Genomic DNA, 19,154 nt, shown 5'->3' on the forward strand with positions numbered 1-19,154 from the left:
AATTAGGTTAATTTTCACTTGTTCAGAAAGGCCCATCTGTAGACTGTGTATCTGAGCAGGTCTTCCCAGGCTGTCCCCTGTGCTTGACTGTCCCAACAATCATCCCAGTTCAATTTGTATCAAGTACACAAGTGATCTCGCAGATTGTTGATTGCATGTTTCTCCCACCATCTGAAAATACCATGAGGACAGAGACAAGGTCCAGTAGAGTATCTGACACTTAGTAGGTACATAATAAATATTTATAAATGGGTGAATTTCTACTTTTTATTATATCCATTAAGATGAAGGGTATCTTTTTAATGTTCTTGTATTCTATCATTCACCTAAGATCATAAAAATCCTGAAGGCAGGCCCTGGTCTCTTTTGATGGTTTTGGCTGCCATTTTTACTTTGGTCTTGCTTCTGTCTCCTTGGGAAACCAATATACTTATCTTCTCGACACACTGTGAATTTACAGAATGACGAAGTCTCGGAAGAAGCCAGCTTAATCTTCTATTGTTTTGTTCAGAGAGCTTTCTACTGACCCTTTCTTTTCACAATTATGTTTAGCTACCCTATGCTTTACCTTCTGTTACCATGATAGGAATTCTCCTCCTCTCTCCTCCCACAGCCATGCAGTTTAACCCTCTTTTGTGATTGTAAGCAATTTCACCTCTTTGCAGAGCCATCTTTCCACATAAATCACTCCCTTCATTTTCCTTCCTTCTATCAGATGCTCTGTTCTGAACTGCCTTATGCCTGACTGCCTCACTTGGGTAGGGAGGTGTGTGAAGTTGCTCTCTGCATTCCAGTAGAGCCCTCACTGTGCTGGTGGGGAAGGGAAGTTCCTCTTGCTTGCTTCGGGACACAATGAGCACTGTTCTGATGGACTCATATATCATCGGTCATGGCTGAAACCACAACACATCATCATCTTGCAGCTGATTTTCTGCTTCAGGTGACACCATTTTCAGGAGACCCCACACCTTCCTTAGTTTGGTTTCAAATGCTCTGTCTTCTCAAGGTCCCCATCCTACATGCATTTGTATGCTTTCTCCTCTTCTCTGGATGACACTCCTCCTCACTTACACACATGCACACAAACTGACACACGCACCCTTTCTGTATATTAATGTAACTCCCCAACTCTAGCCACTGTTAGTGTGGCACCTTCTTCCAATTAGAAACAATCTGCAGATGTCATGTATCTGTCAGCCTTCAAAGTCAGTCTCATGCTGGACTGACATATTTCCATACTGGACCCTCTCTAAGGAGCTCTATTCCCCCCCAACTCTTCTGCAGAAGCTCTCAATATATTCTCCACCAATACCTTATCAGCAAATATTAGTTATAGCAGAGTTATTACTCTTATTGAATTTTTGACTATCTGAATCATAAAGTTTTCCCTTAACATAATTTAGGGTCCTTGTTGATGCTCTAGAGTTGGCTGTATTTGTAACTCAGGAAATAAACAAGTAGTTAAAGCTTCCCAGGAGAACAGCTTTGTGCAATTTAGAACACCTTGGGAACTGAGCTGCAAATATTTCATTTTGGTTTGCCTCCTCTCCTCTTCTTTAAAAAAAAAATCATTTATTATTGGTCTTTGAATTCTCTAAAGCAAGCTCTTCTTCCTCCCATTTTTCAAACTGGTATTATTAATATGTTTTGATACATGTAAGGTTCTTAGCTGAAATTCAATTAACTCAATTTATGAAAAAGGACAAAGACATTCAAAACAAAGACAAAAAATTAATATCATGGGTAAATTTAAAAAGAAAATGCAAAGAAAATGCATATTGGGCTTTAACATTCAACTCTATCACCTTTACCAGCATTTCTTAAATTGAATACTCTCTAGAAGGCCATTTTAAAGGCAGGGGGCACGGGTGGACAGAGACAAGATTTCAGGGTTTCCCAGTAGTAACATTACTCTAAAAAAATAATTTATGTATAAAATCATAAAACTAGGTATAAATCCCTTAACCTTTGTACACTTAAATGACTCCAAAATCCAAAATTATAAATCATACACATAGATAACCACTAAAATTAACAACATTAATTTAATGGAGCAGATGAAAGTTTATTAGAATTAATTTCCAAGTTGCAGTGTGAATATGGTCTTGGATGCTGCCACAGCATCACTTTTAACTTTACTATGTGGCATATGACAACAGAGTTCTCTCTCCACATGGCTTCATTCCAACTTTTGAGAACCTTCGCTACTATAGTGGACCCTGGCATTCATTCAGCTTTCCTTGGCAGAAGTGTACTGCTGAACCACCTTTGTATTTTCTCATTAGCCTGAAACAACAGAAGATAAACTCTTTGATGCCATTGTAATAATAGACACAAATCTGAACATTTAAATATAATTGTAGTCATAAAACATCCAGAATATGTGTATATTATATTTTTCCAGAATATGTTACAAATGAGAACACTAAGTTAAAAGATACATAAATAAAAACCCCATGGGGTGGATGTGAGTGTTTGTGTGTGTGTGTGTGTGTGTGTGTGTGTGTATAACTTACAGAGTCACACACACAATATCTCCAAGGATGTCTACTTCATCTTATGTAAGTTCTTTGTGTGTGTGTGTGTGTGTGTGTGTGTGTGTGTGTGTGTGTGTGTGATTGAGCTATAACTGACACATAACATTTTTATGTTTGAAGTGTACAACATGTTGATTTGATGAATTTGTGTATTGCACATGACTACCACCCAGCAAAAGCTAACACCACCATCGCGATGATCACACGATTAGCTTGTCTTATTTGTGGTGAGAAGATTGAAGATCTACTCTCACTGCAACAAATCATTATTTATAATCTTTGTGGGCTTTTTGAAAATTTTTCCTTTTTTCAATGTTTAGATTTTAGAGAGAAAGAAAGAGAGACAGAGCGTGAGTGGAGGAAGGTCAAGGAAAGAGGGAGACACAGAAAGTGAAACAGGCTCCAGGCTCTGAGCTATCAGCACAGAGCTGAATGCAGGCCTCGAACTCAAGAACCACAAGATCATGAACTGAGCTGAAGTCAGATGCTCAACTGACTGAACCACCCAGGTGCCCCTATAATCTTTGTGGGGCTTTTTGATATTAGTTTGAAAAACATTGTCTTACTCCTTTTAATCATTATAAATATGTACTGTTCACCTATACTACATGCCAGATCCACTGTGGGAGGTTTAGGTGTTTTAAAATGAAGACCACTAACATGGTCCTTATCCATGTGGTATTTACAACCCCCCAAAAATAAGTGAGTAAATAATTAGATCCAGTGTTGTACATTCTATGAAGAAGTCCAGGATCTTCTCTCTTAACATTGAATTACAAAGAGAGTGGAAGTTTAAAATGATGAGTCTGTTAGAGGTTATTCACTCTATTCACTACATTCTAGTCATTAAAGTAGAGAAGCATGCAATGTATTTTAAGTTTTATCCCAATAACAAGGGTGGATAGATAAAGATATTTTCTGGTTAACTTCAGTTTCTCAAAATGTCAGTTTTTAATTTTTTGAACGCTAACATCTACAGAGTTACCCATACAAGAGAGGCACTGTTTGTGAGGCTGGTTCAAAATACTTGTTCTTATTAATTAATTAACTAATTAATGAAATACTCATTCTCTAGTCATCCATGTTATCTAAATACTCCTACAGCTATCTGTGTATGTAATTGAGATGGGACTTTTGTTTTTAAGTACACACGTGCACAGTACTGCATTCAGATTTAGGTTGTAAAAACTTCAGCATCTAGCATGCAAGCCCCAGAGGGCGTTATTGACTCCTCTGTACCAAATATGCTCTCAGTCCCCCTGGCATTCACCATTCGTTAACCTGCTTTGCATTTGCCACTTGCCATCCTCTGAAACTAACATGTTTATTTACTTATATGCTTTCTTTGTCTCACTGGACATAGCCTCAAGGACCATGACCTTTGCCTGTTTGCCAGCTAGCATTCTCAGCTCCTGGAACATTGTCTAGTGTACCTTAGATAATTATTAAATATCTGTTATGTGAATCATGGTGGGTTTTTATTTTGTATTTTCAGAGGCAAAATATAAAAACAAAAGCAAACCTAAAGAACACAAACGAAAACCTTAAAGCTGGCTAATTTCACTTTTCAGAAAGATTTTATTTTGATTGAATTTCAACTTGTCTCTTGTCTGTTTTCTTAAAGGCGGTGGTTGTCAAAGAGAAGTCCCCAGACCAGCAGCATGAGCCTCATCTGGGAACTTGAAAATGCAGATTCTCAGCCCCACTTCCAACCCACTGAATCGGAAGCACTTGGTAGTTGGGCTCAGCAATCTGTATTTTATTTTATTTTTTTAAAAATATTTTTTATTCATTTCTAGGAGAGAGAGAGAGAGACAGCGTGAGCAGGGGAGGGTCAGAGAGAGAGGGAGTCACAGACTGAAACAGGCTCCAGGCTCCGAGCTGGCAGTCAGCACAGAGCCCGACGCAGGGCTCAAACCCACGAACCGCGATCATGACCTAAGCGAAAGTTGGACGCTTAACCGACTAAGCCACCCAGGCGCCCCAGCAATCTGTATTTTAAAGAGTTCTCAGAGTGAATCTGATGCACAGTAAAGTTTGAGAACCACTTCTTGAAAGCATGGATTTCCTCTATCTGCACTTCTTCCTTAATAAGAAAACAAAATGACCCTGCATCTTAACCTCATGACCCATATTTAGTGGAATTGGAAATGACAACTTTGCCTGTAAGGTTCCTTTCTTCCAATAGCTTTTGGCATTTCTTTGCCCTTTCTGAGTATTTCCACTCTTCACAAATAGCTAGAGGTGGTTTAAGGATGTACAAAAGTCATTTCCAAACATCTTTCTTGTTCTCCCAAGCTATTTTATCTCTTATGAGAAAATTAAATGCTAAAATTAAAAACTGAATACCATAAATTCGTGAGAAACTGGATAATGCCAAACATCTCCTCCTGGCCTTATTACTTTGATTCTTGAGCCACAAGCACTTTCTTTTTGAGGCGAAGCCAACAGCCCTTAAGTGCAGGAATTCTTCACCATGCTGGATAGGTGTAAATCCTCTACTCTGGTTGTACCAACTGTTCAGAGTATTGAAGCTCTCTGCATCTCAGTTTCGTGATCTGTAAAGAATGGTAATAAGAGACCATGTATCAAAGGGTAGTTATGAGGCTAAGGTGATTTAATATATGGAAAGTTCTTAAACTGTGCTAGGCACCAATAAGCACTATGTAATTTTAGACGTTATCATTGAGTTGTAATGAATTCTATCTTATCAAGAACCACTAGATAGGATTTGCTTAAGGGTAAGAATTTTAGAGACCTAAAAGAGGTTTCAAGAAATTAGAAAGTTATCATTCATGTCTCTTGATTTTCCTCTTGCATGCCCTTATTTAACATAAAAAACTCTCCTCCCTGTGCTTCCTGTTAATGAGAGTCCAACACAGCCATAAACAGCAGGGAAGGAGCCAGGTTTGGAAGAACACTTAAGCATGTTTTTAAAAAAGGTATTCTCTGAACTCTTCTTCCTGCTGATACCTGTTATGCTTCCTTCTTTCCCCTCAACCAACATCACCATTCTCACAAGGATCTTTATCATTCTTCGGTTCTAAGACTGTATAGACTCAATGAATCAGCTCTGCCCCATTTGAAGAGATAGATTTATATAGTTATTCCATTCTATTTGTCCCTGCCCATGCCTACTAATGAGGCTCATGTTTGACTGCAGGTAAATTGGGCTGTGGACATCTGCCTGGGGTACATCTACCAAAGGAGTGCATGAGACTTTCCAAAGGCTGTGTGGCAGGGCACTGAGAGTATGTTTTGCCCCTGGAGGATAGATTTGGACTGACCTGTTTCAAAGTCAGTCCCTGTAAGACCTTGGTAACTTGTACCGGTTCCATGCACTTAAGAGGATACATTCAGGATCTCAGATTTCTTAAATCAATCTGCCTAAGAAAATAACTGAGATTGAATTGTAATTCTAATGATCCTTTCTGAATGTTCCCCTTTTATAAATTGCCCAGGAAAGACTTTACCTTTATTTGTCACAACCATCCAACTATTACCAAAAAACAAAACCAAACCAAACCAAACCAAACAAAAAAAAACCACTCTTGAAAGAGAACTTACCAAAGTAAAGCTTAGATGTAATGAAGGCAAAGGGCAAAGGTATCATGGCAAAGAAGATACCTTGTCTATCTTAGAATCAAAGAAAGAGACATTTTCTGGTAGAGAACAATATGACTTGGCATATTAAAATAAACGGCATTCAATTTTACCCACCCTTCTGTCTGTGTTAGTTTAAAGAAGTTCCTTCTAAGTAAAAGAGAAACATATCTTTAATAGTCATTTGATAAGGCCTGGTAAAATGTTAACAATATATGGCCCAGATTATGAAATTGAATGAATTTAATACCGAGTTACAAAGCCCTTTGCAAGTCAGGTATTTTTCAATTCATTGCTTTAAAAGAAACTGAAAGAGGAACTAATTGAATTGTCAGCTGTGAGATCATTAAAATAATTTTTGAAGCTATATTTCTGTGTGATTTTTGGCACATATCTTGGAAGAGGTTCAAAGAATTGAGTGGCACTGCTATACAAGACTCTCCATCGCTTATGTGAACTAGGTTTCTCTCAAACAAAAATAGAAATTGAATCAGGCCTGAACTCTATCCTATTCTAGCAGTAAGGATATTTATTCAAGATATCATTTTATTTTTATTTTTATTTTTTTCAGTTTATTCTGAGAGGGAGGGAGGGAAAGCAGGGGAGCAGGGGTGGGACAGAGGGAGAGGGAGAGAGAGAATCCCAAGCAGTTTCCAGGCTGACAGCATGGAGCCTAATGCAGGGCTCAAACTCATTAACCATGAAATCATGACCTGAGTTGAATTCAAGACTCAGACACTTAACTTACTGAGCCACCCATGCTTCCCTCAAAGTAATTTAAAAAACCCCATCTACCTCATTAAGTACTATATTTCCAGTAAAAGTTTACTTTTTATGTTTAATTATTACTTAATGAAGCAAATAATATATTTACATTGTTTTATCAATATTGTCTTTGTAATAGCTCATTCTAAAAGAAAATAGCATTACTCAGAGCTTTATGATCATAGAACATAAAAGAAATTTCAATTTCCATCTTTCTCTGTATATTTGCAAATAAAGAGGGTAGCTGATCAATAAAAGGTTTTTAGGTATGAAAGATTACATCAAGACAAATCCTGCAGAAGACATTTATTGAAAACACAAGTTCAAGTTTTAAAAAGGAACAATCCATATTTTATAACTAATAAATAACTGTTTATGAACTTTGAAACTAGATAATCAAATCAATATTGCATTTAAATTTTATTGAATATATATATAATATACTAAGGAATATTGTGACATTTTAAGTTTAAAATTGTGAGTATTCTCCACAGGCAAGCAGTGCATCCTTTTAACTTAAATATTGAAAATTATATAAACTTAGGGGCACCTCCGTGGCTCAGTTGGGTGAGTTTCCAACTTTCACTAGGTCATGATATCACAGTTCATGAGTTCAAGCCCCACATCATGCTTGCTGCTGTCCGAGCTGAGCCCACTTCAGATCCTCTGTCCCTCTCTCTCTGTCCCTCCCTGACTCGTGCCTTCTCAAAAATAAATTTAAGAAATAAAAAAATACATCAACCTAAAATGTTCAAGAGGTTACATAATTGACCAAAATAAAAGCAAGAATATTTGTTTGCACTTTGTCACCTGGGTTTTTGTGGTTCTGGGGACTAGAAAGTGACTGCCTTTACTCTTTCCCAATTTACCATCCACTTCCAGGCTTGCCAGTTCCTGGCACTGAACAGTTAGAACTTCATTGTCAGGAGTTATTCAAATAGAGATTTGGTGTTTATGAAAACACATTTGTTATGAAGAAAGGTTTCACAGGAACCCTTATCAATCAATTGCAACTGAGAGTGAATGAATGTGTTTATTTATTTTTTCTTTTTTTCCCCTAAGAAATGCTTTTAAAAGGGTAGAGTAAAAGGTCCATTAGGGATTTTTAGTTTGCATAAGGGAAATGGAAAGTTGCTCTAGAAGGAGAAAACTGCAGAGAGTGAAGCTAGGGTCTCAGGATATGAAGGTAACCGCAGAACTTCAATTTTTTTTTTATCACTATGACACACCTGTGAAGGTGGCAAAGAGTCACTCAATGATAATTATAACAATCTAATGGTAAATGCAGTTGGGCCTCCAAAACTCAATTTGCTGACCTTAGACTTCCTTAGAAATAATTACAAAAATAGGGGCACCTCGGTAGTTCTGTCAGTTGAGCATTTGATTCTTCATTTTGGCTCAGGTCATGATCCCAGGGTCATGGGATCAAGCCCTCTGTCAGGCTCCATCCTGAGCATGGAGCCTGCTTGAGATTCTCTCTCCCTTTCCCTCTTCCTCTCTTCCCCACTTGTGCTCTCTCTCTCTCTTTCTCTCTCTCTCAAAAAAGAAAAAAAAATAAAAATAGATCTATAACTACTGGTGTTCAGGGATAGCTGTGGTCAAGTTACAAAAACAAAAAGAAAACTTAATAGGAATATTAGTATGATTATATTTCAGGTAAAGAAATCAACAGTCTTTATTTATGTGAAAATATGTATGTAAAGAGTGAGATGTGAAAGAAGTAAGAGTGTTAGGAAATTAAGGACCTCATTTATTTACACGTTTAAACATGCTTATTTTATTTTTGTAGTTTAAAAAACAGCAAATAAAGAAAATTTAGAAGAGAACATTTCCTTCCTGCCATCCCGTGAAAGCATCTAATTATCACTCCACCCCTAACTCAAAGCTGCCGTAACCTGCTGAATGACAGGTGGACCGTAGGTACAAAGACCTCTGTGATTGGAAGCTAGTATTACTTCTGTGTGTCCTGCCTACCAAGGAGAATACTTTGCGGGACTGGGCATTTTCCCCTTTCAACAGAATCTGCCATTTTAGTACTCTAGTATTATTCTGCTCCCATAGTCATTCAGGCTGTGTCTGGCTGGCCCTGTCGCTAAGAGAAAACAGCATGTCCAAAAGTGCATGCTCTATCGTCCATTGCCAGTGTCTTTGGTGTTCTTGTCTCCTGAGCCTTGTCGGAAGGATCTCTACTTTCAGTCAAAATGGGATCAGATTTGGTGAGATGAGGCAGTGTTTTTTCTGTCTTCTCATCTGGAGGGGCTGGATTCATGTTCCTTGTGCCCAGAAGGCGAGCCTCGAATCTGTTTGCTAGGACATCTTACAGAAGCAGTGCAGCTATAATTGGACCTCCTTATTTGCCCAGATACTGCAATTCAGGCTTAGACTAGAGTGGTGAGTGGCAGGTGGGCATAGCCAGGGCCCTTGAACCACACCCTTCTTTGCAAGCCCACATTTACAAGGGATTCTCTTCTATTTTCTTTCAATAGATTGCAAAAATCCTGGAGCACATAAGTAAATTTTCTTTCTGACCAGCAGGTATTATCTATTTCTTTATTAGACCTGATAGCCTGCAAGTCATACGTAGCAAAAAACAAATTCTACTTTCATTTATAGCTCCCAATTGTTAGGATGAGTATGTGCGAGGTATGAAGAGGTAGAGATTAGTTATTTTTTTTTGAGATTAGCTTTTTACCATTATGATAACCAAGGTGACATCAGCCACCTTGTTCTCTGGGTTGGGGGTAGGTAGAGGGTGGCAGCAGGAGGGAAGAGGAACTCTGATCACTTTCTTCTTCCTTCTGCTGACATCTTCAGAAGCAGCCATGACTTTCTCAAAAATTTTTGGCTTTCTAAGGTGAATTTTATCAATCCATGTTATAAATTGTAGTTTGCAGGCTTTGGGTAGCTTAGGGGTACAAGGAGATTATCAATATCAGGGAGGGCTGGTGGTAAATATGTTCAAGTTTTGTCTAACAACAAGTTAAGTGTTTGCTTTGTGGATTATCTGTGACCTATTTGAAATACTGATCCATTTTCTTGCCCCTATGCCCCTGGGCCATGTCTCCCACAAGGTGGTAAATGTGCTCAAGAAATATAAACTAATTTTCATATAAGCCTGGGGGGAAAAATAAGATGGAAAGCAAATATACGGCAAAGTTCGTCACATAATATGCTCCAAACCAAACTGAAACAAATTTATATCATGGTGTCTTCAGGATAATTGAGGCCACTGTTACCCTATACTTTAGAAGTTTCATCAATAAGTGATTTTTTTTTTTTTTTTTAGTATAGGCCTGTGTTGTTTCATTTACCCCTCAGAACACAACAACCACATTTATGATGCAGTCTCTCAACACTCTCTTCTTCCCTTCCCCACTTCCCTTCCTCAATGTTTCCCTCCCCTATCCCCCTCCCCTATCCCAATGTCCTCCATCTCCATTCCCACCCTCCTCACTCACAGGTGTACCATAGATGATCGAGTCACCCGAGTGGCCTGGCTAAACCGCAGCACCATCCTCTATGCTGGGAATGACAAGTGGTCCATAGACCCTCGTGTGATCATCCTGGTCAACACACCAACCCAGTACAGCATCATGATCCAGAACGTGGATGTATATGACGAGGGTCCATACACCTGCTCTGTGCAGACGGACAACCACCCGAAAACTTCCCGAGTCCACCTCATAGTGCAAGGTGAGTTACAGCTGCATTCAGAGCTTGGTGGGCCTGTCAATGATGGAAGGGAAACATTATTTCAGTCTTTGCTTCTACTCATATATGAAGACATGAGAAACATTTTCCACTGCAGAACCCAGAGATTGCTGGATTTCTTCCCATCTGCTGGATTCTTGACTAAGTACTGAATATCTTCACAGTCTCTTGATTGTACCTCTGGCCCTTCTGTTCTTGTTAATAAGTTGTTTGGCATGTGCTTGTTGAGCTTTAAGTTACTGAGAGCTCTGAAGTAGGGTAAGACACATTAAAAAAAAGAGGTGGCATTACTCTCTGTGCCTTTTAATTATCTTCATAGGATTATTTCATAATAAAAGGTTAACACTGATGTGACATTAGAGGACTTGTGACTGCTTTTGCATGGTTGCTGTTGCACGTTCCAGAAGGGGTTCTGGGTACTGTGGTCAAGTCCACCCCAGCCCGGTTTGTGGTCTGGGCATCCCTTTAGCCTCACAATGGAGCATATATTAAGAGGGATACTGGGGTGCCTGGATGGCTCAGTCGGTTAAGCGTCCGACTTTGGCTCAGGTCATGATCTCACGGTTTTTGGGTTCAAGCCCCGTGTCGGTCTCTGTGCTGACAGCTCAGGGGGCTGTTTCAGATTCTGTGTCTCCCTCTCTCTCTGACCTTCCCCTGCTCGTGCTCTCTCTCTCTCTCTCAGAAATAAATTTTAAAAAATTATAAAAAATATAGAGACAGAGGGATACTAGTGAAAATGCTATCTCCAGGTCTATGTCAGAAATATATCTATATAATTTTTAAAAAGGGGAGGTGTTCCCTAACATTCTTTCTCATTCTCTGTTTAAAAACCTGTGTCAGTATACCCAAACATATTGTGCAATACCTTTTTCATTAGAGTTTTACATTGTAGGAACAAAACTAAGGCTGAGGAAATGTCAGAATCCCAGATATTAACTATTAATTATTTGGAATTAAAAACACATTCAAATAGCAACTATGAGAATTTGGGAGCCATTTTAAAACAAGGCAGCGATACAAATTAACTTATTTTGAACCGCCCCCAATTAACATCACCCCCCACCCCCAACCCACCACTGCTATGTAAAGCAATTTCTCTCAGGCATTGACTCACGGTAGCAATGAAGTGCTGAGGAGACCACTTGCTGTCCCCCAGTGACACAGCCTTTCTCCACCAAATGAGAGACTTGGGTGGGCCTTTCTCACAGTCTCCTATACTGACCTCTTGGAACTATACACTGAGCTCTCAGAGAGAGTCCCTGTGTGTGATTCAGGCTTTAATAAGTGCCTTTTATCAGTTCCCATCTGGAGTAGATTTGACAAATCGTTTTCAGTTTGTGAAATGTGTGTTGTATCTTGGCTTAGCTAATATGAATGCCTTTACCTCTACTTTTCTAAAAAAATTACTTTATTCATTTCAGTTGGTTTAATGAAGAATTTGAGTAGTGGTAGTGTCTTTTCACACTTCATTCACTTGTATAAATCAGGGTGGCCATTCTTTCTTTTAGCTAAAACAGCTCTTTGCTAGCACAGCATCCAGGTTTCTGGTTCTTGAGACATTTGTAATGGCATGTGCTGGACCAGAGATCAGTCTGCTGCAGCTCTCTTTCCCAGAAGGCCCTGGGTGCTGCCATATTGCTTGAAGCCCAGCCTCAGTTTGGCCTCCAAGCCCTTCTCTCATCTCCAAGTGCTTTCAGACACCCACATTGGCCTGCCTACCACAGATGCCTATACACTCTGCTGTTTCCATTCTCCATGCGTGTCCCACCCAGGGGTATGGCTTGGTGATGATCACTGCTTTGGAGCTACAAGACGGCCTGCCATCTGGAGATTAAGACAACTGTCATGTCTGATGCTTCTTCTCAGAGGATGGTGGAAGCACTTGGTGAGATCAGTTATCTGAGATGAGCTGGAATGTCTGTTGAAAGTTTCTAGGGGTGCCGAAAACAAGGGAGTGTGAGTTCTCACTACCCCGCCTGCCACCTGGGCCTAGTTCCAGAGGAGCTGAAATTCTCAACATTGGAAGTGACACCTCCATGGCACCTTCGTGGCCTTGACAGCAAAGTTATCTTCAAATTCAGGAAATGCAGCACTGAAATAAAAAAGAACTGTCAGGCACTGTACAGAAACAGACTCAAACAGAACAAGGCTATCACTTTTCAGGAAATAAGACAGATTGTGTAAGCGTGTCAAAGTCAATACAGGCCATAAAGGGCTAGTGATGTGGAGCTTCCGGGATAGTGTGCTTCATAAGGCCCTCGGAGCAATTTCTTGGGCTGGATATGGAAGCCAGTGATGTCTCCCTATGGACCTCATAGGCTTGGGTCAGAAAGAGTCTGCGAAGAGGCAAGAGCAGACCCATGGAGTGACTTAAGTTTCAGAGGTCACTTCCTCACAGTCTCCACATTGCAGGCCAAGTGACTCTTGTAGCTCTGGGTGACTAAGGTGTGACATTCAAAGCAAAAGATCAAGGTGGGTGGACGTAGGAGGGGACAACCTTCCCTTGGAACACTTAGCAGATGGGCCTTTACATTTACTGAGAGGTAAAAGAAAGGCACTCAGGGAGCTGCATTCTCTTCTGTCTTGGTTAGCAATGGGTGACTTGTTCTTTCTTTGGAGACGAGTTGAATTTCTAGTGGGTGGAGGCAGAGACCCCACTGCTCAATTAGAAAGAAGTCCAAGAGTCCTCCTTCTTCCCAGCAGCTATCGGCTTTTGTCCAGTCTATAGATTAATTTTTCAGGCTTAGTGTTAGTTCAGGTTAGATAAAGATAATGAAAGTTTCCTAATCCTCTTAAAGAAGATTTATCTGACTGAGTAGAAAGCTTTTGGAATACAATAAGGCATGTATAAAACTGAGGCCTAATCTTGCCTTTAATTTCAAACTGCTGATGGGTATTGATTTTGCAATGAGAAAAACTGAAAAATTTCCGAATTGCAACTTGTCTGTTTAGAGAAAGAAGGGTAGAGGGAGAGAGAGAGAGAAGATGTTTATTTATCTTCTGTCCATTTGAGAATGTTAGAATCTCATCACCTCTGCCAACCAAGTGCCATTAGCGTAAGGGAGAGCAGTCCCATGGGGCCTTGGCTTTGCTGCTCCCCGCTGCTGCAATGTGAGGAACTCAGAGTCTGTCACTAACCTCAGAGCCTGTCCTTTACTGTTTTATAAGGTGGCCTTTGCCGCATATCTGATAGAATTAATTTCCAAGTCCTCTTCAAGAGAAGCTGCATTCGTTAAAATACTATCACTAATACCCACAACACATCTTGACCGCTGAGGGAATGATTTTAAAAAGCACCATGTGAGTATGTATGATAATGTGACCTAGACTGTATACTTAGGTATTAAGAAAATCCAGAGTAAGAGAGAGGTGTTGCTGTGGAGTCAGATTAGTCAGGTAGGAAAATCAATGGCAGCCCTGTTGGGGATGGAGTGAAGCGGAAAGAAGCAGAAGTATCAGGGAGAAGATTACTCCCATCACCCAAATGTATGATGTAAGTGGGTTGTACCTCTACCTGTGGATATGGAGAAGATTCTTCCGGGATATATTGTCCAAGGGAAATTGAGATGATTAATCTTAATGCCTTAAAAGAGGAAGAATTAAAAGGATATCACCTCCATTTTTGAGTTTGAGGAAATGTCGACGGCCTGGCTAGTAATCATGGAATTGGGATCCTGGGCCACTAAGATAGGAAAGCATTAGTCTTGCTATGTTTAGGGGCAAAGAAAGCACAAACATTACACAGGTGCTGTAGCATCAGCATCAGAACTCAGCATCAGAAGGTTCTGATGTAACTCAGCATCAGAAGAGGTATATTTGGCATTCATATGACATACCTAATAACACAAGAGTAGGTAAAGTTTCTGAAATTAACTATTCCTACAGAACAGCAGGGACCATAATTTATTTATATCTATCCCCAGTACATAGCACACTGTCTGAGGCATACTAGGCATTCAGCAAATGTTTATAAAATGAATGGAAGAACAGATTGATACAGCGAATGCAATGGCATCTGAAGGCAGTGATCATAAAGCCCCCTTCAAGCAGATCGGGGTGGGGAATGAGTCAGACACTGTCCAGATGACTTGGAATGGACAGTAATTGGGAACAGTTCCCTGGAGGGATGAGGGTCTTCAGTGTGACAAGCTAAGAAATATACCAGGGATAACATGCATTTATTTAGCACTTTACAGCACCGGTCACAATCTTTGCCTCATTTGACCCTTACAACAAGCCCTGGGAGGCGGCAGCACAGTGACTGTTCTCCTCGGTTTGCAAATTAGATAAGTACAGCTCATGGAGGTTAAGAGAGCAGCCAGGGTCCCTTGTGAGTAAGTAGCAGAGCTGGGTCTTGAACCATGGCCATATGACTCCAAGATCAATGTCTCTCCAGCATGCTCCAGCACCTCCACTGCCAGTATGTCTGAGGTTATTTCTCTAATTTAGATCCATGGGAATTTTTCAGTTATCCTTTCCTTCCCCCCTTTTCCTTTCCTGCTTCTAATATTGCATCGTACCATCAGAAATTGAGGACAAAGCTCAAGAAGAAAATTAGCAGTGGGGGTGGGATGCCAAAGCTACAATAAACGATGTAGAGATGCTGAGAGAGGCAAAGAAGAAGATGATTAATTTACTAGTAGCTCATCTCTCCAGGGATACACATTTTAAATGTTACCTCTTTATCCTATGTAAGTACTGAACACTCTGGCCTCTCTGAGAATCCAGTATCTAATTGTGATTCTAATTGTCATAAAGCCTTCAGCACTCTGAAATTCTGTGGATGTCCAGTGTCACCACGGTCATAGTCCTTGTCCAGGACAGATCGGCAGGAAGATCTGCTGGCTCTTTGCTCCTTGGATGTTGACGTTTTCTGCCTGCTCTCGGCTAGTTCAGAAATCTGTTTACTTCCAGGTATTTCTTCTCATGGAACAAACTCCTCTTGCTCAGCCGAATATTATGCAAATTTCCAGAAATGCCAAATTATGTGAATTTCTCACATCTGAGACTCCACAGAAATATCGTGCAATTTTCGTGTCTGCAAAAGACTTTGAGTCTTTGAGCCTGGAGTCGATTCAGGTGACATTGGTTGGTACCCAATGTTGAGTTGGGAGAAGTCTGATTTGCCAACGAGTCCCGTCCTAGATTCTGCTGAGCCCCAGCCAACTTCTGCCTTGGGCATATCAAGCATAACCCTTAGCTCAGTTGATCTCCACCCCATCCCCACAAAGTCTCCATCAGATTTACATTTTAAAAATAGGGAACCTGAGGCTTAGAGAGGTTAAAACTTTGCCCAAAGATGATGGCGCTACTAAATGCTCTAAATTCCCTTCACTAGATTTGTCTCTGGAAAACAGCTATCAAAATAGAGTTAAAGCATGTTACTTGCATAATCATTTGATTAATTCTTCACAAAAGCTCTGAGACAAAATGGAAAATTACCATATTCCAAGAAGAGAAATTGAGATTCAGAGGTGATGTCATTTGTGCAAGTTACCCTGGCCAGTAAGTGGCAAAGCACCACTTAATAAAAAAAAATGCTAGATGATGTGATTCTAGATGCAGTATGTCACATACCAGACTGCTGATTCCTGGCTAAATAAAAGGACAGGGAAATGTTACTATTTGTGAGAAAAAGTTCTCAGAAATTTGTGAGAAGAAGTTCTGAGGTACTGCTAAGGAGAGTAGATACCAAAGAGTACCTTGCTGGGGTGGAGTGGGCAAGGCTGAGGCTGAAAGCCAGGAAGCAGATGTGGGGCAGGGCTCCGGTGGAGCATGTCCAGTAAGCAGGGGATGCAGGCCTGCCCACAAGTCGCAGTTTTGCCAAGGAGCAACCTATTTCAGATTTTCCTTTGTAACTAACCTCTTTTTTTCGGCTATTTTCTCCTCTTCTCCCAAATATTGCAGTCGTTTCAATTAACATGTGTAATTTGGGGCCTAAAGAAAAGCAGGCAGTCAAGACCTGAAATAAATTTAATTTATTCAGCCTCTATTTTAAATTATCATCACACTTGTTCTTCACAGAGGCAGGGTGGAAAAGTGGAAAAGAACAAGATTGGGCATCAGAACACTCACTCCCCAGCCTGAGTGCTGCTCCTGACTTCCAGGCCTATATTTTTAGGATGTTCCCTTGCTGGCTTCTTATCTTATGGTGAAGAATAAAATGCAATGAACTTATTTTATGTAGGTACATATATGCATACCTTGATCTTATATGTTATGCAAATTATATCTTGCATTTGAAAATGAGATTCTGAGAAAGGGTCTATAAGCTGCAAATTCTATGTATATGTGCAAATAAAGCACACAGGCCAAAGACTCCATAGAACAAAATAAGTTAGAAGAACCTCCCTGGGCTTCATTTTCTCCACTTTAAAATGGAAGGGTTTGGGGTGCCTGGGTGGCTCAGTTGGTTAAACATCTGACTTTGGCTCAGGTCATGATCTCATGGTTCATGAGTTCAAGCCCTGCGTCAGGCTTTGTGCTGGCAGCTCAGAGCCTGGATCCTGCTTCAGATTCTGTGTCTCCCTCTCTTTCTGCTCTTCTCCCACTTGTGCTCTGTCTCTCTTTCTTTCTCTCAAAAAATAAATAAGCTTAAAAAATAAAAATAAAAAATAAAACGGAAGTGTTGAAGAAATGGTGAGTCCTTTCTATTTATTATATTTTAGGATTTATTAATGTAAATTTTCTGGAGGATATTTTGTATAGTCAGGCATCTCTGTACTCCCTGGCTTTTCCTCTTTCACCCACTGATGGGGAAGTCAGAAAGATTTGCTCTTATCCTCTGTCTCATTCTTACTTTCTTCAGATCCCCTAAGATTTGAGGTCCCCTTGCTCACACCATTTTTAGTGGTGACTCTGAGCATTGCTCACCCACAGTTGTGGCTCAGAGGGTGGAAAAAAAAAGGCATTCTCCTTCCCTGTTCCACTGTGATATTTATAAAGTCTCCATAAACCACATCCAATAGTGTGATATATGCTAACATTCTTTTTTTTTAATGGTTATTTTCTTTATTTGGGGGGAGAGAGAGAGTGAGAGCATGAACAAGAGAGGGGCAGAGAGAGAGAGAGAGAGAGAGAATCCCAAGCAGGCTCTATACTCAGTAGAGAGCCCAAAGTGAGTCTAGATTCCAAGAGCTGTGAGATCATGACCTGAGCCAAAATCAAGAGTCAGATGCTTAATGGACTGAGCCATGCAGGCACCCCTATGCTAACATTCTTAATTTAGGGGCTGGATAAACTAAGAAGGCGACTACAACTTAGAGGGGATAAGAAAGAAGTCCTTGCCCTCAGAAGACCCCCAGCACACAATAGAGAAAGGTACCTCAAGAGCCATCTTTCACAAGAAGGGTCGCCCCACGCAGGCTCTCTTCACACTTGACCTGGTCTCCTTCTGCTTCAGGGTTGGAATGAAGCCCGGGCTCCCGCTCTCCATTCAAGGCTCTACCCTTTCCCTCAGACTGTGTTACTCAACTCTTATCTGACTTTGTCAGCATGGAGCTGGGGCTGGACTGATGTTCACTCCACCCAGTCTCCCAGGTTGCCAGACCTCTCGTGACATCATGTGTAGTTGGCAACAACACATGCCAAAAGACGTTTTGTAACAAAGGACATATCTCCTTTTATCAAGTCTCTACTCCTGTTCTTGTGAGGAGAAATAGGGGGCTTAGTTCTGCTCTGCTTAGAAGCTAAGATCATCACACACACACACACACACACACACCACACACACACCACACACACACACACACCACACACACACTACATACACACACTACATACACACACAGTCATTCATGGTCACACATACATGTACACACAGTTTTCACAGACTTCATGGCTATTGCTTGGCCTGTAGAATTCTATCCCACCCTCCATTAAATGTATAGGTTCATTCAGGGCACATGGGTGACTCTGTGAGTTAATCATCCTACTCTTGATTTTGGCTCAGGTTATGATCTCACAGTTAGTGGGATTGACACCACAGAGCCTGCTTGAGATTCTCTCTCCTCCTCTCTCTCTGCCCCTCCCCCTGCTCATCTGTGTGCTCTCTCTCTCTCAAAATAAATAAATGTTTAAAAAATATGTAGGTTCAGCCTTCCTCTTGAAAATTGTGTTGGGGGTTATATGCTCAATTTCTACTGTAACACTTAAAATCATTTAGTTCTAGGAATAGGAAGAATTGGATTTTTCAAGGTGAATGAGACCTGAGCAAACTTCGACATTGGATGAACACTTTGTCAGGGTTGGAGATGGTATAACCCTGTCTGCCAAGGGGGCAACATTTTCATTTGAGAGTTCTGGCTTTTAAAGTGTGTGGGCTTGTACTGAGGCACAGGCACATGCCCTAAGATGGTGCTGCCGGTCCTGGGTCCTAGTGATATATACAATGGCAGGGCCTGCTGTTGTCATCTGCCTTATTTTCAATAGAATTAAAGAAATAGGGGGTACCAAGGTGGCTTAGTCAGTTGAGCTCCTGACTTGATTTCGGCTCAGGTCGTGATCTCACAGGCATGGTATTGAGCTCCAAGTCAAGCT

At 40.6% G+C, this 19,154-nt stretch overlaps 1 protein-coding gene and 1 long non-coding RNA gene across 5 annotated transcripts in view; one reads left to right on the forward strand and one right to left on the reverse strand.

Annotated features, from left to right (window-relative positions):
* Positions 1-2,099: 2,099 nt before the first annotated feature.
* LOC120242450 lies at positions 2,100-10,450 on the reverse strand. Its single transcript, XR_005531078.1, has 3 exons — positions 10,364-10,450; positions 4,887-5,095; positions 2,100-2,286 (listed from the first exon to the last, which is right to left on the reverse strand). It is a non-coding gene; the product is annotated as an uncharacterized LOC120242450 (long non-coding RNA).
* OPCML (opioid binding protein/cell adhesion molecule like) overlaps positions 10,345-19,154 on the forward strand; it is a 295,587-nt gene continuing 286,777 nt past the window's right edge. For 2 of the 4 annotated variants that reach the window (XM_039248229.1, XM_039248230.1), the window contains exon 1: positions 10,345-10,598. In XM_039248229.1, the coding sequence (XP_039104160.1) occupies positions 10,499-10,598 (100 nt within the window). In that variant the 5' untranslated portion in view covers positions 10,345-10,498. The remainder of the gene's footprint in view (positions 10,599-19,154) is intronic. The other 2 variants (XM_039248228.1, XM_039248227.1) reach the window with 1 other exon arrangement.

The sequence above is a fragment of the Hyaena hyaena genome, unplaced genomic scaffold (genome assembly GCF_003009895.1).
Source record: "Hyaena hyaena isolate Hyena2069 unplaced genomic scaffold, ASM300989v1 scaffold_305, whole genome shotgun sequence".
Lineage (NCBI taxonomy): Eukaryota > Metazoa > Chordata > Mammalia > Carnivora > Hyaenidae > Hyaena > Hyaena hyaena.